Here is a 22,074-nt window from a genome sequence, read left to right on the forward strand (position 1 = left end):
CTCTTCCCACCTTCCCCTCATATTCAGGCAAGCCATAAAGAAGTGATGTCAACTAACAGTGTGACTCTGTCCTCACTCATGCCTCTCTGCTGAGTACCCTTGGTAAATTACTGTCATCTTGCCTCATACTCTGTATCTCTGTTACTTTTCCCACTATCAGGTACCACACCTATAACTTTCCTTGCACTTTCTCTGTCAAAGTACACAATTCATTAGCTTACCTCGGGAACTTTCCTCTACAAGCCTTATGCTGAAGGAAACAAACACGAAGTAAACAGAAATTTTCCAAGCCTCTGGAGGGATGTCCTTATTTATAGACTATCTTACATAAATGTGCATGGGCATTTAGAAGCTCTAATTTCAAGTATATAAAGTAAACAAAGTGAACTAAGTGATGCAACTTGTTTGGAGTATATTCAGAACTCCTCACTGACTCCAAACTCCTAGCCCTATCTACTTGAAACTATTTATTTTCTATGCCATATACTTCCTTTGTCCTGCCATGAGAAGTCACCATGCAGGTAAGAATCACTGTGGGTATCCTGTAATGCATCCATGGAATGCATATCTTAAAGAATTCTAGGCCAGGCGCAGTGGCTCACACTTGTAATCCCAGCACTTTGGGAGGCCAAGGCAGGCGGATCACAAGATCAGGAGTTTGAGACCATCCTGACCAACATGGTGAAAGCCTGTCTCTACTAAAAATACAAAAATTAGCTGGGCATGGTGGCGCATGCCTGTAATCCCAGCTACTCAGGAGGGCAAGGCAGGAGAATCACTTGAACCCAGGAAGCGGTGGTTGCAGTGAGCTGAGATTGCACCACTGCACTCCAGCCTGAGGGACAGAGCGAGACTCCATCTAAAAAAAAAAAAGAATTCTAATATTAGTAATAATGATGATAATTATTGTTTGTTCTAGTCACCTCATTCTCAATCTGGGAGGAACATCCAGACAAGTTTGGGAAAGCAGAGTGATACCAGCAGGGCCCAGGCGAGGAACTAAATGCCAACCCTACATTTATATGACCCTAAAATTAACACCTCCTTAGATACATTTAAATTGTGGTAAAAGGTACACAACATTTATAATTTTAACCATTTTAAGTGACTTACCATTTTGATCATTTTTAAGCTCTGTATCATGTTGTACATTTACCTTATTGTGCATCCATCACCACCATCCATCTCCAGAACTTTTACATCTTCCCAAACTGAAAGTCTACCCGTTAAACAATAACTCCCTGGCTTAGTCCATTTTGTGTTCCTATAAAAGAATTTCAGAGATTGGGTAGTTTATAAAGAAAAGAAGTTTATTTAGCTCATATTCTGAGAAGTTCAAGGGCATGGCCCTGGCTCCTGGCAAGGGCATCACTGCTGCCTCACAATGTGGTGGAGACACTCAAAGGGGAAATGGACATGAGTGAAAAGGGCAAAACCTGAGGGGCATCCTAGATTTATAACAAGCCATTCTCATGGAAAAAATCCATTTCTGGAGCTTACTATCACAAGAACAGCATCAAACCATTCTTAGGAGATCCATCCTCATGACCCAAACACCTCCCACTAGTCTCCCACTCCCGACACCAACACACAGAGGACCAAATTTCAACATGAGTTTTGGTAGGAACAAACAAACCATATTGAAACCATTGCGTTCCCCACTGCCTCCTCCCCCAACCACATGGCAAGCACCATTCTACTTTCTCCCTCTATGAATTTGACCTTCTAGGTTTCTCATGTAAATGGAATTATGCAGTATTTGTCTTTTTACAACTGGTTTATTTCACTTAGCATAAAATGTCTTCAAAGTTGATCCATGTGGTAGCATGCATCAGAATTTTCTCCTTCTTAATGCCTATGTATAGGCCACATTTTATGTATCCATTCATGTATCAGTGTGTAGCTTCCACTTTCAGGCTATTGTGAAGAATGCTGCTATAAACATGGGTGTACAAATGTCTCTTCAGATCCTTGTTTTCAATTCTTTTTTTTCTTTTTTGAGACAGAGTCTCGCTCTGTTGCCCAGGCTGGAGTGGCTGGAGTGCAGTGGCGTGATCTCTGTTCACTGCAAGCTCTGCCTCCTGGGTTCACACCATTCTCCTGCCTCAGCCTCTCAAGTAGCTGAGACTACAGGTTGCCCACCACCATGCCTGGCTAATTTTTTGTATATTTAGTAGAGACAGGGTTTCACCGTGTTAGTCATGTTTTCAATTCTTTTGAGTGTGTACTCAGAAGTGGAATTGCTGGATCAGATGGTAATTCTATTTCAATTTTGGGAGGAACCACCATATAGTTTTCCAAGGCAGATGTACCATCTTCCATTCCTACCAACAATGAACAAGAGTTCCAATTTCTCTCTGTCCTTACTAACACTTGTTATCTTGTCTTTTTTTAAAAAAAAAAAAATTGTGTCCATCCTAATGAATGTAAGACAATATCTCACTGTCATTTTGATTTGCATTTCTTCTAGTTATTAGTGATGTTGAACATTCTTTCATGCACTTGTTCACCTTTCATGTATCTTCTCTGTAAAATGTCTATTCAAGTCCTTTGTCCATTTTTAATTGGGTTATTTGGGTTTGTTGTTATTGTTGAGTTACAGGAATATTTTACATATTTTGGATATTAACCCCTTAGTAGAAATATTATTTCCCATTCCATGGATTGCCTTTTCACACTGTTTATTGCATCCTTTGATGCACAGAGATAATCCCTTAAATTTTACACCCTAGGACCTCCCTTGCTTCACCCTACTCCTGGCCCTGAATCTAGCCCTTGTCTCTTCCACAAAACGTTTAACAAACTTCAAGTATTTGAAATGACAGAGATCACCCTTGGGTTTCTGAAAGTTTAAGCATAGAATTTCATTCTTCCATCTGAAGTCCTTTGACAACATGGGAGATTCAAATTTAAAAGTTGTTTTTGAAGCATCACCCGGCCTATCCTAATTGTTACAAGAGATCAGCAGCTTCAAAGAAGGTTTTCTGAGAGCACTCCCATTGTGCCATCCCTCAGTGGAGACAGAAGCTTTTGAACTTTTATCAAATATTACAATATGCCAAGCACTGTTCTGTATCCTTTACATGTGTTAACTCCTGCAATCCTTACAACAGCCTTAGAAGGTGTATGCTATTTGGATCTTCACTTTACATGTTGAGGGGATGGGGACAGAAAGGTTGACAAAATTGCTGGAGGTAACATAGCTACTAGGTGGCAGAGCTAGGATTTGAATCACAGAAGCCCGGTTCCAGATTCTGTGCTCCTAACCAATGAGGAACTGTAGCTGATGCATCAGCTTCCCCACATTTAATTTTTAAAAGTTATTTCAGACTTTGGCACCTTCCAGTGCAGTTGGTTTCCAGCAAACTGCATTTTTAGGCTTCACTTAGACATCATGGCTCTTCTCCTAGCATTTCTTTTTCTTCTCTTGGCTTCCAGAAATGACTTACAGCCTATCCTCACATAAGCAAGATCTGAGTCTCCCTGTGAATCCATGCATTCCTGCTTAACACTCTATTTATGACTATATGCATGAGTGAAAATCAGGGCCAATGGTTAAATCCTAGGCATGTTGTATTAGGGCAATAACGCTCCATCTCTGCTCCCTCATCCCAGCAGACTTGGAGAACTAATGGAAAGCTGCACCTGATTCTTAGATCCAAAAAAAGCAAACCCCACTCCTCTGACTCAGAGCCAGCAAAATGAATTCCTTAATAGCAGGTTTGATGTCTCAGAAGGCCATACCTCTCAGGGAAAGGGATCATTCATGTTCCCACATACTCCCTTTAGCTAACAATATGTTCTATGTTCCCGCTCTCTCTCTCTTTTTTTTTTTTTTTTTTTTTTTTTTGAGACGAAATTTCACTCTTGTCCCCCAGGCTGGAGTGCAGTGGCATGATCTTGGCTCACTGCAACCTCTGCCTCCCAGGTTCAAGTGATTCTCCTGCCTCAGCCTCCTGAGCAGCTGGGACTACAGGCCTGAGCCACCATGCCCGGTTAATTTTTTGTATTTTTAGTAGAGACAGGGTTTCATCATGTTGGCCAGGCTTGTCTTGAACTCCTGACTTCAGGTGATCCACTCGTCTCAGCCTCCCCAAGTGCTTGGATTACAGGTGGTAGCCATGGTGCCCAACCCTATGTTCTCTTCTATTTTTTCACCAATGTTGAATTTTAATGAGTTAGGTAAAACAACCCAGCCCAGCCTATCAAACAGCATGTCTTATTGAATCAAGTAGATTTACCCAGAAAAGCCTCACTTATTTAGGTTTGTGGGAATACTACAGCTGTTGACAAATGTCCCTGATATGGATTCTTTTCCCCTGCCTAGGTTCCAGTACCTCATTGATCCTGATGAGAAAATGGCTTGTTTTTCTCCTCCTGCTCTAATCACCATGACTTCTTATTTCCTGCAGCATCCTGTGGCTCTACTTTGAGACAGGTACCTGGGTGTATCCTGTGTTTGCCAAACTCAGCCCTGTGGGTCTAGCAGCTTTCTTCTCTCTCAGCCACATCTTCATTGCCAGCATCTACCTACTTGGAGAGAAGCTCAACCACTGGAAATGGGGTCAGTGTATTTCTTTCTTAGCTACAGATGCACTTCTTCCGTGCCTACGTCTCCACTTCACCTGGAAACAGAAAGAAAAACGAACCCCAAACAGAAGCAATGATGCTTACTATGTTTCCAAGGACTCAGACAGGTTCTGCCAAGACAGGCAAGAGGAGAGCGTTGGGTGTGGGGTACTCTTTTAAAGGACCTCATCAAAGGATCTCCTTTCCTCCCCCAAACAATGCATCATTTAACTTTAAAGCTGAAAATAATCTTCTTTAGAAAGCCCAGGACCTAGAGAACAGGGCATTACCATCCCTAGCATGAATAAATAAAATCAGGGGTCTCCCCCTAACCCTAAGTGAGGGTTCCAGGGACACAAGCTTTGAAAATATCAAGATTTCATCCTGAAGGAAGTAAGTCCAGATAGTCCTCTCAGCTCCTCCCACCTCCTCCCACCTCAGCAGTGCCTCATTAGGCTGCTCCTCAGCCTTCTATAAGACATTTACCAGATGAAATCACATCCTAGACTTGAGACTGAAATCCTCATTCAGACAGAGTCTTCAGCAATGAGAATATGTCAGTAAGTTAAACTTTCTCATTATAGGTGGGTAGAATCCTGTTGCTTCTTCCTAAGAAAAAAAAAATCACCTTAGTTACTTTTAAAATGGAAGATTTCATTCTCCTTCCTGCTTCCTCTCTCCTTACCCCACCCCAGAATATTTTTTTATTGTTGGAAAAGTAACTACCAGAAAGTCAGGCTGCAAAACACCCATGACTTATTTCCCTACCCCAGGAGAAGCGCAGGAACTCTACCCTGATTCTGTATATAAGGAAGGCAAAGAGTCACACCCAATCCCCCACATCACTCGCCCACATGCCATTCTGTTCTATCAAAATAGAGATGGCAGAAGTGCCATCTTCCGCCCAATCTATGAACTGGTGTGAAAACATAAGCCCGTGTATGCAAAAAAACCTGACAGTTTCACAAGGTTCAGTACCAGAGTGTGTGTTTCTGAGAGGAAGCTGAGACCCTGGAGAAATAAGCATGCAACTTGGATGTATCACGTGTTTTCTACTCTTGGAGAATTTGACTAGTTTAAGAAACTCTCAGGGGCAAAATTCTCTTTGAAAGCAAACACTTAAAAAAATGGAATACTAAAAATTACTTCCCAATCAGGATTCCAAATCACAGAAAATTATCGCCAAAAAAAAAAAAAATGTGTTGACATTTTAGATGTGTTGACATATAATTCTAACTAGTTTTGGCTCCTCGAAGTTCTGTGTAAAGATTTCTGATGCTTTCCCCAAATCTCTCTCTCTCTCTCTCTATATATATATATATATATATTTAAAGAAGCTTTAAGATATTAGAAGTACAGAGAAAAACTTGATTACTTAGAGCTTAGAGAACAACAACTTTTAAAATCAATTGTTCAATAATGTATTGAGTTCAATAATGTATTGAGTTAATTTTTACATTGTTACTCTACAGTGAATTTTAAACATCCATTGAACTAAAAAACAAAATTATCATCATATTTGTTATTATTGAAATTACTATTCTCAACACAAAGTGCTTAACAAGCCTTATTGTTTAAGGACTGCATCCAATTTTTAACTATAATTAAGTCCCAATAAATAGATAAGCCAGAATCAACATATAGACCGTCAATTACCTCATGTACATGCAAGTTTTCATATAAGTGAAAGAGACAATTGTAAATGACTGTGCTCATCTCTTGAGCTCTTTCTAGATTTTTAACTTTTTAAAGAAGAGAATGAGTAAAAGGTCCTATTTAACATCAGAATAAGATCATAAATGTATTAAATCTTGGACAGATCTTTATTAATTATGAATAATTTAGTAAGAATTAGAAGAAAAATTAGATTTGTTAAAGTTGCAATACAGTGAACACTTTTACATTGCTGAAAGCTAAGCAACCTATGTGAACACATTTCCCCGTGTCCTATTCTACTGAAAACACTTTAAGGCTTTCCCCAATTTACTGAAGAAAATTCACGCCCTTGGAATGACACACAAGGGCCTCTGTGACCCAATCCCTGCTTTGGTTTTTGCTCTTCTATATTTGTGCCCCAGTGGCACCAAACTGCTGGTTTTCCCTCCACATTGATGTTGTTTCTTATGTCCGTGGGATTCTGTGTCTCCTATCCTTCAGTCTTTGCCTGGCTCATATTCATTCATTTCAACACTCACCTCTTCCAGGAAGCCTTCCCTGGTCAGCCCAGGTTGGACTTCATGTCCTTCCCAGTGCATCCCCCTTCATCTCCCAATCACCAGACTTACCACTTTATCACGACTGCTATTTCACTACTGCTTTAGGGATTTGTTTTTCCACTAGACCTCAGGTGTCTTACGGATTAGGGATACGTCTTGTTCATTTTAAAATCCCTCATTTCCATTAGCTTTCTCATTGCATCAGTCAGTGCAGACAATAGGATATCCAAGGACTTTTTTCCCTAGGTGTAAAGTAGAACTTTTTGCAAAGGTGTTCTGGAGATGGCAGATAAGGAGTGACTCTAATGACTGTAGAGTATTGGGCAGGGAGTTTAAGGAGTATAGGAGGGTGACGACAAGGTGTACCAGTTAGAGAGTTGTTGAAGACATGCATGTTAGGGCAGAAAGTATTAAACGGGAAAGAGCACTGGAGTAGGAATCAGGAAAGCCAGGGTATGTCCCTCACCTGGCCGCAAACCAACCATGTATCCTATGGCAATGCACTTCAATTCCTCCATGATCAGGCAGCCTCTAAGTAGAGTGGCCACCAAGCCCAGGAGGCCTGAGATGGTCCCTGTTTGTGCCTGCTGGGCCAGTGTTCATAAGGTTTGATGCCATCTTGGCTTGGGCACTCCGCTGTCTGGTTCCCCTACCTGGGAGCCTTTCTCCAGATCTTCGGTTCTGGAAACTTATAGATAGCCACATATTCTGTCCAAAGCCAGAGCTAAGCTATGTTTTCTCTCCTTCCACAGCCTGAGCCCCCTTCAGTGAGAGCAGAAATTCAAATGAATGCTTCAGGGAGGCAGTTGGGGGCTGTGGTTAGAAGAAAAGTTCTGGTGCCAAACTGCCTCAGTTTCTATCTTGGCCCTGTCACTTGTACCTGTGAGACTGAGTAAGTCACTAAAGGTCTCTGTGCCCCAGCTTTCTCTTGTCCTAGTGGAGATAATGCTGGTGACCTCCTCCTGGGCTCACGGAGAACCTCAGATGACTTGCTGAGGATCTAGCGCCTACAGCAGGACCTGGCATACAGAGTTAGTCACGGCTGCTGGTCATCTTATTCTCCCTCATTCTCCCCTTCGAGTTGATGTATACATTACCAGTTTCCCAGCTGAAAGTGAATAAAGGTAACAGCTACCTGACAGCAGATGGACAGAGATGAAGCACGTCCTCAGGTACTTACAGCGAATGGGAGGTCAGGCTATTGGAGACTAGAATCTGTTGGAATCTCTGCTTCTGAAATCCTGAGACAGAATTGGAATCTCTGCTTCCAGTGGCCCGATTGGAAGTCACCAGCCAAGCACCACGTGGTCAAGAATATCAGGCAAAGTATCAGTCAAGAGCCATTCAATGTGACAGGATCTCTCTAGCAGTAGTTCTCTACCTTGGCTTTTTACATCACAGAAACACTAGGGGAGTTTAAAAAATAATAATTCCCAGGCTGGACCAATTAGATCCATATCTCTAGAGATGGTGACTTGACATGGGTATTTTTTAAAGCTTCCCAGTTATTTTAACTTGCAATCAGGATCCAGAGCCGCTGTTACAGAGCATTGCTTCTCAAACCTGTATGGGCTGCTGATTCTCATCAAAATGAGGATCTTGGGGAACCCGGAGATCTTGTTAAAGTGTGGATTCTGGTTTAGTGGATCTGGGGTGCAGTTTGAGATTCTGCCCTTCTAATGCATACTCCAGACATACCGATGCTGCTGGTGTGAGGACAAGACTCTATTACATCTCAGGACCCTGGTCTTCTCCCAGTGTGGATAATTCTGTCTACAGCATCCTTGTGCAGTATGGTACTGTCCTGAGTGGGCTGCTGGACTGAGAAGAGTGTTGGTGGTGATGGTCACAATAGCTGAATATCTACTCACTTTCTCCCTCCTCCTGTACCACATCAGTGGGTGAATATGGACAGGAGAGCAAGAAGGACAGCAATAGGAAACAATACTGAGAATCACATGTTAACTTGGAAAGTGTGTGGTGAAGTCCTCCCAGGGCACGCAGTTGCAGGGAACTAGCTTTGAGCATCAGGGAGGCAGGTGTTGTCGTGGCCCACAGGAAGGTCCTTCAAGAACGCACTGAGGCTCAAAAAGCTCACAAGAGGTTCCGCAGGGCCCTCTGGCCTGACCTGTCACCATCTCACTCCCTGCCCTGGGCTAGCCTTTCTGTGTCATGAGGCAGAGGGTTGGGCAAGCACAGAGTCAGTTACTGGGACCAGTCATCCCCCCAGAAAGCTTCAATTTCTGCTTTTTGGGAGGAGTTAGATGGAATGTTAACTTCAAACCATGATAGAAGCAGGCAGGAGAGGCTGTCTCTGGCAGGACATTGAGAGCTTGGCTCACCATGACTATGACTGAACACCAAGGCATGCCCGGGGCAGGTTCTCTTCCACATTGACTGGGGGCAAGAGGCCATCAGGACATCCTATCAAAGGCTCCCTTCTCTGCCCCTTACATGCTTAATTTTCTTTTTCTTTTTTTTCCTGGATGATTGATAGCACTCAAGGATGCTGACACCAGGACACAAGCCTCTTGGGAAGAGAAAATCATCCCACAAGAGATATGGGGCACAGAAAGGGGCTAAGCACCTTAGGCCCGAATGGCAGGGCCCCTGCTGTGTGGGGATGGTTAGAAAGACAGTCAGCTTACCCAGGGCCTGCGACCCCTCTCCCTATGCCCCTGATGGACACATGCCGGGGTCAGGCTGTCCTTTGTCAGGGCCCCTAAGACCATAGGTCCTTCTCATCCTAAGGATAGATTGTAAGCTGAAAATTCCAGCCTGGCTAAGTGGCGCTGGGATTGTGTCTTGGACAGAATATTGAAGCTTGCTTTTAATATTATTTGCCATATACCAGGTTTTTTAAAAGGGAGATTTTCTTGATGAAAGCTGCCTAGAGGCCATTTAGCCCACCTCGTTTTATTCACAAAGGAATTGGATGAGGTTTGTCTTATTAACTCACTTATTCCATAACAGAAGAATTTTATCGTGCAGTGATTCCATAGGTACTTTAAAGCATGGTCCTGCTGGGGCAGCATTTAGTCAATGACAAAAAGTTATCTCCATTTTGCCTTTCTTGTCCTAACTTCATCTCCCTAAACTCAAAAAGAGCCCGCTCTGGGTTACCATTCCTCCCTCTTCCTCAGCCTGTTTCCCACAGGGGTTTCTCCAGCCAGCCCTCAGCTCCCTCTCCTCCCTGGACTTCTGCAGTGTGAACATAGGATTATCAGTGCTCAGACCTCATTTCTCTAACACCTGCTAATCAACCTTCTTGCCCTTTTCTGAGTCAGGCCACTGAAACCAGGCAAATGTTCTTCAAATTTTCAATTCCTGGCATTCATTTTCCTGGTTATAGATACATAGGTGTAAATCTTTGGGAATACTGTGTTTTTATTTATCCTGAGTTCTAACTATTGGAATAATAAGGTATGTAATTATATTTGGTACGGTGATGTTGATTGAAACAATAGTTTCTTGGTCATGCCTGCAGAAAATGTTCAGATCTTGCAAAGATGGAAGCTAGAATCTGTTGGAATCTCTGCTTCTGAAATACTGAGACACAGCTGGAATCTCTGCTTCCAGTGGCCTGATTGGAAGTCACCAGCCAAGCACCCAGTGGTCAAGAATATAAGACGAAATATCAGGGTTATAAAACTATTTCTAGCCCTTGGTACTATCTGATAGAGGATAAAGGAATAAAACAAATTAGGGTGAATCTAACTTACTGTCTGCCAACTAGGATACTTTTGACTGGGAAAAATGCTTCTCAATCAAGAAAATCTTTATAATAAACATAATTTTCCAATTACAACTTAAAATCCATTTTGCGAATTTGGTCTGGGTAAGATATATGATCTATTGTTAAGTCAACAGTTTCCTCATTTCCAGCTATGTATTATAGAAACATGGTCAGAGGGCCGGGCGCAGTGGCTCACACCTGTAATCCCAGTACTTTGGGAGGCCGAGGTGGGTGGATCACTTGAGCTCAGGAGTTCAAGAGCAGCCTGGATAACATGGTGAAACTCTGTCTCTACTAAAAATACAAAAAAAAAAAAAAAAAAAAAAAGCTAGGTGTGGTGACGTACATCTGTAGTCCCAGCTACTCGGGAGGCTGAGAGGTGGCAGAAATGCTTCAATCTGGGAAGCGGAGGTTTCAGTGAGCCGAGGTCACACCACTGCATTCCAGCCTAGTGACAGCAAGACCCTGTCTCAAAACAAAACAAAACAAAACAAAACAAAAACACCATCAGAGGTACATTCCGAAGACTTAAAGAAGCCTAGAAACTGCTTAGCTCTGTAAGAATTCAAGACTTAAGACCCTACTCGCCATTCCCAGCTGCTAGAAGCAAAAAGAAACATGATTTTTGCAATGTTCACACCGTGTGAGTCCCTACAGAATAAAATGACTTTGGGAGGACCACAGAGACCCATTTGGGGACAGTCCCTTCTCTCTAGCATGTGGATGGGTATGTGGGCATTTCTTAGTGTTCCTCCTAGCTACTTGGTTTTGGACAGAGGACTCTAACTCAGTGGAAGGAGCCACCTGCTCTCCTCCCCCAGCAGAGCTTCACACTGCCACGTCTGCTCCTGGGTGGCCTTTCTCCAGACCTTCGGGTTCTGTTGCATTTCTTAAATGGAGAAGGGAGACTTCAGTCCCTGACACCTGAGGTGGAAGGACTGAGGTTATGATTATAATTAGGCTTGAGGGCCTGAGGATTGGTAAACAACATGGATAAAAGAAAGTTTTAGGAACCCTCAGAATGACTCTAGGGGGTAGAAATTTGAGAAGTTTATATTGACCAAGTTTATATTGTCCCTGTTGTATGTAAGCTGGTTATTTAATTGAAAAAGAATTCATTAAAGGCCCAGAGTATACTCTACAGAAAGAGGTGGTACTGTGCTTGTACTTATAGACCTAATGTAGAGAAGGCCTAATTAGGGAGGAGAGAATTCACATCAAAAATGGAAAATAAGGCCGAGGGTGGTGGCTCTTGCCTGTAATCCTAGCACTCTGGGAGGCTGAGATGGGAGGATCTCTCGTGGTGAGGCCAGGAGTTCAAGATCATCCTGAGCAACATAGCGAGACCCTGTATCTAATAAAAAAGCAAAACAAAAAACAAACAAAAAAAGCTGGGCATGGTGGTGTGTACCTATAGTCCCAACTAGTCAGGAGACTGAGGTTGGAGGACTCCAGCCCAGGAGTTCAAGGCCACAGTGAGCTGAGATTGTGCCACCGTATTCCAGCCTGGGCAAAGACCTTGTCTCAAAAAAAAAAAAAAGAAAGAAAAGAAAAGAAAAACAGAAGAGAAAAAAGTAGACACACCAATGAAAAATGAAAACAATGTGAAACCCATAAAGTTTGATAAACAATAAGCGTTGGCTGATGACTGGGTAGTCTAGATTGATAAGAAGCAGACGAAGAAGAGAGAGCTTTGATCTTGAAAATGTTGCATGAGATGAACGCAAGGATAGCCATGAGGACTGCATGACCAAGAGGTGGCCATCCTAGGAAATCAATGTGATTAAGGGTCCACAAACAGGACTTCAAAAGTCACCAATCACGATAGCCTTTAAGAAGTGGAGTTCCAGCAGAATGGAATTAGTATAAGATATCTAGTGTTTACGGTTAAGGATAGAATTGATGAAGGTGACAAGGTCTGAAGGGTGAATTGTGGAATTAGGAGCATGGATTTGCTGCAGGAATATCAAGCCAGAACTACCAGTTCCAGAACTATAAGTTCTGGAATGGAGAAGTTTTTAAAGTAGGATTGATAGTATTTGGCAACAAGCGCAAAGGATAATGAGCTAATGAAATTTCATAGATTGCAGAGCTTACACAAAGATTTATGATCATTAAATATGGAGTACCAACTTGTTGGCTGAATAGAAGTCATTCTACAAATCTAATGCTATAATTTCAGTAAAATAATGCCCCTGTAATGAGCTTACTCAAATCTAATCCATATGCCAGTATTTTTCCACCAGGCTGATGAATTCATTTGCTAAGAGGTCACAGAATGACCCCAATTAGGTGAACATCCACCCTTCTATTTCCTCTCTAATTTGATGTGGTCTCTTCATCTCCATCTGCAAAGTCTCAAAGTTTGCTGATGGATTGTGTGTAGCCTGCAAACACTCACTCAGAGCCACAGCAATATGCCTCCTCTTAGCTATGCAGAGCACCTGAAGGCAAACAGCATCATGGGTGCCTGGCTAACTGTGAACCCAGCATTGAGGGAGGACGGCAGAGTTGTTCTCTGCCCCTGTCGTCGTGGCAACTATTTTTCATAACTCCCTAAACTGTATCTTGTCACCTTGGGAAAAGTGTGTTCGACTCTCCACTGCCCCAAATCAGAGTGAATCTTTACCCACAGCAAAAATACCCATTAGGGAAAGCCTGAAGCCTGAGGTCTGTCTCTGTTCTTGTTTGCACAGGTGACATGAGGCAGCCACAGAAGAAGAGGAAGTGATTGCACACCGTTTTCCAAGAACCAAGAAGGAAGAAAACACAAGAGATTTTTCTCATTTTTTTTTTTTTTTTTTTTTTCCCTGATGGAGGGAGGTGGTGGAGCAACGTAGGAAAGCAGGAGGGACAGAGAGTGATACTTAAATTTAATAAGAAGTTCATGAAGGTAGCTTAACTTGAGAACTCTTGATTTTTTGAAAGGTTGACTGCACACGCCAAAAACAACTCCTGCCATCTCAGAATTGATTACCTTTGACCTTCATGGAGGATGGTCTCTGGTTAAAACCTAGCCAAAGAAACTCACATAAACTTGGTGTTACAGAACATCTAGAGAGAGAGAGAGAGGAACTTAGAGTCATTTAAACTCTTAAGTTTACAGAGGAGGATGCTGAGGACCTAGATGAGAAGTTACCTGCACAAGGCAAAAGGGTTACTTAGTGTCAGAACCAAGGCAATGGCTTCTGTCTCCCGGATCTCCTAGCTACCAGTCCTGGGCCTTTTTTTTTTTTTTTTTTTTTTTTTTTTTTTTTTAATAATCCCAACTTTCCTTTAAAAACCAAGCATTTCAGTAAGCTAGTTATTTTCATCGATTGCTCATCCATTTTTTTTCAATGATCTGAAAATGTAGGGTGATGGCTACTACTGAAATTGTCTACTTGAGATAATAGCAAATTAATTGGAGACAATGGGAAAGTAAGTTATAAAAAATACTGGAAAATCTGTTTCTCTTCTAAGCAAGCATTCAGGGCAGGTATTAGTGACATTGTCAAAACCTCTTCCATTGGAACAGTGATTAATTCATCAAATAAACAGTGTGTTAATACTTTTACTTACAGAAGAATCTGGATGGGAAGTGATAGAATTGTGAGAGCTGTTGAGATTGCTTTGCTACAAAGCACTTTTCTGAATTAGTGTGTGGTTTAACAAAGCTGATTTTCAGATGCTTAACAAGGATTTATGGTCCCTCCTGTGATTTTCCTAGTGTTATTTTCCTGGCACAAATGGCAAATGTCTATTGGTGGGTAAACATATTTGAGTCTACTAGTATGTCACTAGGCTTATATGGGTTGGGGTGTGGACACTGAAGAAAATTGCACTTGGACTTCCCAACCTAACACTATATAGGAAAATTTTGGTAAAAATGAGCAAGAGTTGTCTTGAAGGGTTACAGAAGAGGACAGAATATCTCAGGGAGGAAGGCAGCCCAAGGGAAGACCAGGACAGGCACCAAGAAACCTGCTTAATCCCCACTTCTTTTTCTACTGTTCTGTTAATATGGGCCTCAAGTCTTTTCCAGATGGAGCTGGGAATACTACCTCTTTCCCCACATCTACTGCAGCCTCTTCACTGCTCCAAGCACCTGGTCTCAGCAGGAGCTCAGAAGCAGTTGCCACAGTGGAAATTCCCCAAACGTGAGGCCCTCGGGGGATCACCCAAATTTTCCACACCCTAAAGGTGACTCGGGCTTCGTACACTCGCAGTCACAGTAAGCTCTTGGTGGGGATGAGCCTGCACGTTTCTATTTGTGGATTTACTGGGCCTAGGGCCAAATTAAACCTTGATCGCAGCATGCCTGGCCATTGTGTAGTGTCTCTTCCAACACTAGAAATGTCTCGGAACCATTTCCCATTGAGCACATGCCTAAGCACACAAGAGCATGCTGGGTGCTGCAGTGGCTTAAGAAAGGATCAACAACAAAACAATAACACACTGATTAAATGTTTACAGTAAGGTACATGGTATTTGCAAATTACATAGCACTATGTTAGGCCCTTAATAGAAAATGACAACTATAGCAACCACATGATGATTCCAGCAATATTTATATAGTGTCAAGTAATTTATCACCACTCTCACTTATTTTAGCCCACGGAAACTTCGTAAGTAGGAGATGAGTTACGTTCTCATTTTACAAATGAGCAAACTGAGTTTCTGATGGTGGTGTGCTGGGAAATGTTTAACAACCAGCTCTCTGGGGAAAAGATGTCAGGCTCTGATTGATAATGTGTGCTCATTTCCATGGTGTAAACACTCTCACCATGGCCTTTTTCAAGCTGGCAGCATGCTGCTGAATGTAGAGTTGGGAAGAGATGTGCACAACCACTCAGTCCTCGAGAGCCTGTGGAGACTGGCTCCAGCACACCTCTCGTTCAGAGCAGGGAAATGACAACTCCAAGGTCACACAGTTAACTCCTGAGCCCAGTTTCCTTCCTCTTTCTCACAGAGCAAAGCAGTACCGGGTCATCCAAAAACCTTTATTTAAAAAACAAAACAAAAACGTGTCCACATCTTGCAGAGCTGGACAAAAGAAGGTGGTCAAGAGATCCCAAATTGGTGGAAACTGTCCCCATTACAGGAGGAGGAAGGACACTGCCACCACTACCCCAGGGACTGGCCTATACTCATGCTTCTGTTCCAGTGTTGCTGTCTCACATTTGAAACCAATTCTGAATTTGGGTAGAAGACTTGTCTTGTTGCCTAAACAATGCCTTAACCCCATTCTCTCCCCAGAAGGGTCCTACATTTCTTAAGCTATTTTCAGTTCCTCCTCACCTACTCACTTGCAATGCTTGTCATAACAGGAAGCCAGTTTCATATACTGTAATCCCCAAACACATTGCACCCACACGTGGGGAGCGTGAGGGGCTGAGCAAAGAGCGAGGAGGCCAGGCCGTCCAAAAACTGGAGGGGCTGAGCACTGAGCCGGTCCCAAAGTGGGGCGTTCCCCCTCCCAAGCCCAGGATTCAGAAGCCAGAATCCACCTCCAGACATTCTTGTTTTCCTTTCTCATGCAGTTGCTGGTGACTTTTTTTTTTTTTAATAAAGCATTTGAGTAGGCAGCAAAGCCAGTCAGAACTGTTTATTTATAGCTGTGGATTTTCAATGCTGTATAAATTAGAAATCGTTGCTGAATGAGGCCCGCGCCCACTCACACACGCAGGGCCGCTGTCTGTGAGTCCTTTCACAGGGTTTGACTGTACACAGTCTAAAATAGGAGAAAATGACATGCTCCGAGTCAAATGACGGAGTCACAGCTTAACGGCAAAGCAGAAAACCAGCAATTATTTTTCCTCAGCACAATATGGGGAGTACGACAGGTGCAATTATCCAATATTATTTAACAGTACCGGTTTGTGGTGTAGGGAGAAAATAAAGGTTTCCGTGTCTTGGAGAGGAAAAAAAGAGAAAGAACATGCCTTGCAGCTCCTGTTTCTATGGATTAAGCTGGGTTATGTACATGGAAACTGGCCAGGATTCCAGAAGGGGATGGGAGAACCGCCTGGCTCCCTGGCCCTTCCTCCCAGGAGGCTCACGAGGAGCAGCACCACAGGGGCTTCTGAGCAAAGGTGCCCCCAGCCTTGGGCTACTGTGGCCTGAACACCCTCTTCCCCAGGCAGTAGCTCCAGGTGAGACTGTGGGGAAGGCTGGGTTTGCTGAGCCCTTGTCCGCCTGGAGAGAAACTTCCCTCCTGCTTTTGACTCTCTTTCCCTCTATTGAACTACAATGAAGTCAAAGAGTGTGTGATGAGAAGGTGGTCCACAAGGAATAACTTTTAGTCCCTTAACCAGCTCCCCTTTCCCACTTTCAGCACAATTTTTTTTTTTTTTTTTTTTTTTTTTTTTTTTTTTTTTTTTTTTGAGATGGAGTCTTGCTCTGTCGCCCAGGCTGGAGTGCAGTGGCCAGATCTCAGCTCACTGCAAGCTCCGCCTCCCGGGTTCACGCCATTCTCCTGCCTTAGCCTCCCAAGTAGCTGGGACTACAGGCGCCCGCCACCACGCCCAGCTAATTTTTGTATTTTTAGTAGAGACGGGGTTTCACCATGTTAGCCAGGATGGTCTCGATCTCCTGACCTCGTGATCTGCCCGCCTCGGCCTCCCAAAGTGCTGGGATTACAGGTGTGAGCCACTGTGCCCGGCCCAGCACATTTTTATTCCTGCTCCCAAGCCTTTGCTTAAATTGGTCACACTCCCTGGAAAGACCCCTCTTCTTCTAGCTACTGTGGGATAAATAAGTCATCCCTCATGGCTTCAGACCTCACTGGAGTGCCACTTCCCAGCTCTCTGAAAAGCTTTTCCTTGCCCCTCCAGGGCATTTGGCCGGCTGCCTTCTCTCAACTCCGCTAGTTAACAGCTAATCAGTTTCACACACTACGCCATCGCTCTCTCCTTCACATATCCCCCTGGCTTCTGTTTCTGGAATGGTATGGAATGCCATGCCGACTAAAGAAAACAGTCAAGCTTTTAAAGAATTAAAGTTAGTTGTATTCAGAAGTCTTACTGTGGACTACAGACCAAGGCCTACAGCCTGGGAACAGCCTTTCAGAGAGATCCTGAGACTGCTCCAGCCCAGGATTTCAGTCCACTGCTGACAGACAGGAAGTGGAGTTTCAGGACCTGCACAATCACATCAAATTTGCTCAGAAGTTACATCGCAGCAGAATCCCATCAAGGCTTGGGTGTAAGAGTGCATCCAGTTGTAGATTACAGAGGCATAGGCACTAACCCTATTAAAGGTTTCGTCTTCAAAGCATCTTTCCAAATAGCTGCACAGCTTCACAGTCCGGGGCTTTTGTGAAATTCTGCTGGCAAGCAGAAGTGAGCAAAAGGCGCTTCTCACATTTGCTTCTTTGTCTCAAAGCTGGAAAGAACAGAGCCTTCAGAACCAGACCAGATCTGAGTTCAAATTCTGACTCCCATGGCTGGCTATCTGTACTGAACCCAGAGAAAATCAGTTACTTTTTAGAAAAATGTATTATTCGCTTATTATTTGTTTAAAAATGTATAACAATTTCAGCATGTGAATAAGAGGACACAGTCTATCCAGAAGGAGCTTAAGTATGCGATGTAGGCGGCCAAAGGAATGCAAAGGAAGTAAGCATCCCCTGTTCCTTAAAGACCTTAGGCATGCCCAATTTTATTCCAACTCGCTGCTGTCCTAAGAGGGGCACTAGTCAGCCCCTTGGAGAGGGACTCACCTTGGATAAAAATAGTTTACTCCTCTGAGCCTTGGTTCCTTGTCTGCAAAATTAGATGATGATACCACCACAATTAAATAAGGTAATTTAAAGTGGTGGATGCAAGTGCCTGGCACCCAAGATCTCCGTCTGATATAGTTTGGGTGTTGTCTCCTCGAAACCTCATGTTGAATCATGATCCCCGGTGTTGGAGGTGGGGCCTGGTGGGAGGTGTTTGGATCATGGGAGTGGATTTCTGATGAATGATTTAAAGCCATCTTCTTAGGGCTGGCCTCGTCATAGTGAGTTCTGGCAAGATCTGGTTGTCTAAAAGGCTGTGGCACCTCCTTCCCCCATCTCTCTTGCTCCTGTTCTCACTATATAACGTGCCTGCTTCCAACCAAATATATTTGCTCGGCCAGACTTAAGCCCCAGCGGAAGGTTTTGTAAGCTCTTATGGGGAAGGGATCCTTTTCTTCTTCCTGTTAGCATCTCAGAGGAGCTGAGTCTAGCGGAGCAGCTGCTAACAGAGGAAGGATGGGAAAGCCAGGCTTGGCTTCTCAAAGGAGCGGCAAGATGAAAGCATGCGAGCCTCTGACACAGGCCTGCAAATGCCAGGTGGATGACCACCATGTCCCTATCCTCAGGCCATGGCATGCATTGGCCAGGGACATACACATAGTAGGCACTTTATAATGATTTGTATAATGAATGAACGAATCTACAGTGTGGTGGAGTGTAGTGTTGTCCAAACTTACGAACTAAGTTGAACCCTATTTTATTATTATTGGATTAAGAAATTCATTATTTTTGGCCGGGTTGTGGTGGCTCATGCCTGTAATCGCAGCACTTTGGGAGGCTTAGGCCAGCGGATCACGAGGTCAGGAGATCAAGACCATCCTGGCTAACACAGTGAAACCCCGTCTCTACTAAAAAACACAAAAATTAGCTGGGCGAGGTGGCAGGCGCCTGTAGTCCCAGCTACTCCGAAGGCTGAGGCAGGAGAATGGCTGACTCGGGAGGTGGAGCTTGCAGTGAGCAGAGATCACGCCACTGCCCAGCCTGGGGCGACAGAGCAAGACTCCGTCCATCTCAAAAAAAGAAAAAAAAAAAAAAGAAATTCATTATTTTTTAATAACACTATTATTGCATTAAGAAATCAATTTCATGGTCACGACATATTTTAATGGAATAGGAAACAACATCATAGAAAATAAAGTGGCATGTTACCCATATTAAAATCGAGTATGAGTTTATGAAACTTCACAGATGTGTGTGTGTGTGTGTGTGTGTGTTTCTACTGGATTATGATGTAAATGTATTTCTGAGCAGTATCAGTCAAGAAAGATTGTGCACTGTTGGTGGCAGTGGCAACTATTTGGGGCCATTTGGGTCAGACAGATCTTGATTCGAATTCCAATGCCATGTCAGACACTGAGCTTGTTACTTAAATCCATCTGAGCATCACATATGCATATAAAGTCAACCATATAGTTGTGCTCGATGGGAGAGATACAGTGGTGAGTAGGAAATACTCTTGCCCTCAGAGAAACACAAATATGCCCTTAATAAGTGTGCACTTCTCTGCAACACTTCAGGATCTCTGTGACTGGTTGGTAAGACAGATGTCTGGATAGAAAGAGATCTTGGAGAAGCTCAACACTGCTTGAGGTTCTTCAGGAGCCAAAGGAATCCTAATGTTTTTTGCTCTGTCTCTTTCTCCTTAAGCATGGCAACAACTCATAGGTAGTAAAAGCTGTGATACTCATGCATTTTGAGGGAAATTTGAGAAATATCAATACCCAAAGCTTCTACCATGGAGCCATTCATGTTATCCAGTCTTTGTTTCCAGAATCATCATAGGACCCTGATGACAGTACCACCAACTCTCAAACATAAATTTGAGGAAAATGAAAAAGTGGCATTGAATATCTACATGGAACTTCAGAAAAACAACACACGCACACACACACACTCATACACACAGATCCATGAGCAATCATAGTAATTTGAACAACAACAAAAACCATGATGTTGAAATTTGGAAGATGTAGCACCTAAGGGTCTAAGAAAGATTAATTTATGCTACCAACAAACGCACATTTAAATTGTGGGGAAAAAAACACAGTGGCAACCCAACACTACTCTCTCAAGACACAAAGCAGGCCAGACATGGTGGCTCGCGCATGTAATCTCAGCACTTTGGGAGGCCGAGGCAAAGCAGATTGCTTGAGGCAAGCAGTTCAAGACCAGCCTGGCCAACATGGTGAAAACCCATCTCTACTAAAAATACAGAAACTATCTGGTCATGATGGCACATGACTATAATTCCAGCCTCTTGGGAGGCTGAGGCAGGAGAATCACTTGAACCTGGGAGGCAGAAGTTGCAGTGAGCTGAGATTGCACCACTGCACTCCAGCTTGGGTGACAGAGTGACACTCTGGCTCAAAAAAAAAAAAAAAAAAAAAAAAGACATAAAGCAAGTTTAAATTCCTGTAGTGCCATCCAGATAATCAAGGCTGGAAACTGAGTGGCACATCACAGCTATGTCCCTCTGTCCACCCCTCCAAGGGCATGCAGAATTTAGTTGACCTAACAGCTGCCAAAATCATGGACCAGCTTCATTTTGGAGTGCTCTACCTGTCAAGAAGCTCTCTCATGGAGGGTGCAGAACACTCCTAACTGCATCTCTTGGCAACTCACAGGGTGAAAAATATGAATAGGCAAGGTTGTCCTTGGAGTCTACAGCTGACCTCTTGCACCTGTTCCTTTACTAACAATATCCTCATTCTTACTCTGCCAAGCACACCCTTCCCCACATTAAAATTTACTTTCAAAATCATCAAATATCCTTCACTGAGGATTGAACATGCATGAGTTCAATAGGTTACTTCTCTAGAAGTATTATACGTTAAATCTGGCTCTCCATATGAAATGGGCGGCTTTATAGTGAAATTTTTTTTTTTTTTTGTATATTAGCAAGATATTTAGGGTGGCAGTGAGAACAGAGGCCCTTTTCATGGCCCCGAAATAACTACACCATGCAAGAGGTGACGACACTCATGGTGATGATGATGTGCTAGTCAGACTAGACCAGGCCTTAATGATAAGCACGTGCCATCTGTCAAGAAGGGGTGAGAAGTCACCTAAGGTAAAACGAATGCTGATGTAAACAAGGTTTGTCTTCAACATCCCCCCCACCTCCTGTTTAAGGATCAGTCTTCTGACTGGGACCCTAGTAGCCTATAGGCTCGAGTCTCAGGGCCATCTAATCATCCATTCTAAGAGCTTCCCTGCATGCGAGCCATTTATCCTCCAGGCCATTCCTCATCTCTTCTCCTTTTCATCAAATGTATCTGCTATGCGTCCTATTCTATCAATGTTCATTCACTACCAGGTCACATGAAACTGTAATTTGCTCGTCACTGTAAATAGATTTGCGGTATGTAAGATGGAGAGCGTATCTGAAATGAAACAATGACTCTAATGTTGAGACTATCAGCTTCCAGGGAAGCCTAGGGTGGAAAATAAACTGGCGATGATGTCTCTAAGGTTAAGAAGCTATAAGGAATCCCCAAGTCTGTCTGTGTATTTGAGTACTTTCTAATGGTGCAGAGTTAGGCTTTGTTGGAGATATAAAGAGGAAGACATGGCCCTAGTCCCAGGAGTTTGCAGTCAAGCAGGTGGGATGGTGAATTAGGCCATTCTTGCATTGCTATAAAACAAATACCCACAGCTGGGTAATTTATAAAGAAAAGAGGTTTGATTGGTTCACGTTCTGCAGGCTTTACAGGAAGAATGGTGCTGGCATTCCTAGGCTTCTGGGGAGGCCTCAGGACGCTTACAATCACGGCAGAGGAAGGTTTGAAGTT

General features: G+C 43.3%; 1 protein-coding gene, 1 long non-coding RNA gene and 1 other non-coding gene across 6 annotated transcripts in view; 1 reads left to right on the plus strand and 2 right to left on the minus strand.

Annotated features, from left to right (window-relative positions):
• ADTRP (androgen dependent TFPI regulating protein) overlaps nt 1-14,089 on the plus strand; it is an 89,417-nt gene extending 75,328 nt beyond the window's left edge. For 2 of the 4 annotated variants that reach the window (XM_030929562.1, XM_030929563.1), the window contains exons 6-7: nt 4,413-4,564; nt 10,273-10,497. In XM_030929562.1, the coding sequence (XP_030785422.1) occupies nt 4,413-4,564; nt 10,273-10,463 (343 nt within the window). In that variant the 3' untranslated portion in view covers nt 10,464-10,497. Of the gene's footprint in view, nt 1-4,412; nt 4,565-10,272; nt 10,504-13,217 lie in introns of those variants that run through there. The other 2 variants (XM_030929564.1, XM_030929565.1) reach the window with 2 other exon arrangements.
• Nucleotides 1,994-17,967, minus strand: LOC104657361. The gene is made up of 2 exons (XR_747275.2): nt 17,643-17,967; nt 1,994-5,178 (listed from the first exon to the last, which is right to left on the minus strand). It is a non-coding gene; the product is annotated as an uncharacterized LOC104657361 (long non-coding RNA).
• Nucleotides 17,968-18,088: 121 nt separating this feature from the next.
• LOC115897169 lies at nt 18,089-18,230 on the minus strand. Its single transcript, XR_004057098.1, has one exon. It is a non-coding gene; the product is annotated as a small nucleolar RNA SNORA67 (small nucleolar RNA).
• Between the last annotated feature and the right edge of the window lie 3,844 nt (nt 18,231-22,074).

This window comes from Rhinopithecus roxellana, chromosome 4 (genome assembly GCF_007565055.1).
Source record: "Rhinopithecus roxellana isolate Shanxi Qingling chromosome 4, ASM756505v1, whole genome shotgun sequence".
NCBI lineage: Eukaryota > Metazoa > Chordata > Mammalia > Primates > Cercopithecidae > Rhinopithecus > Rhinopithecus roxellana.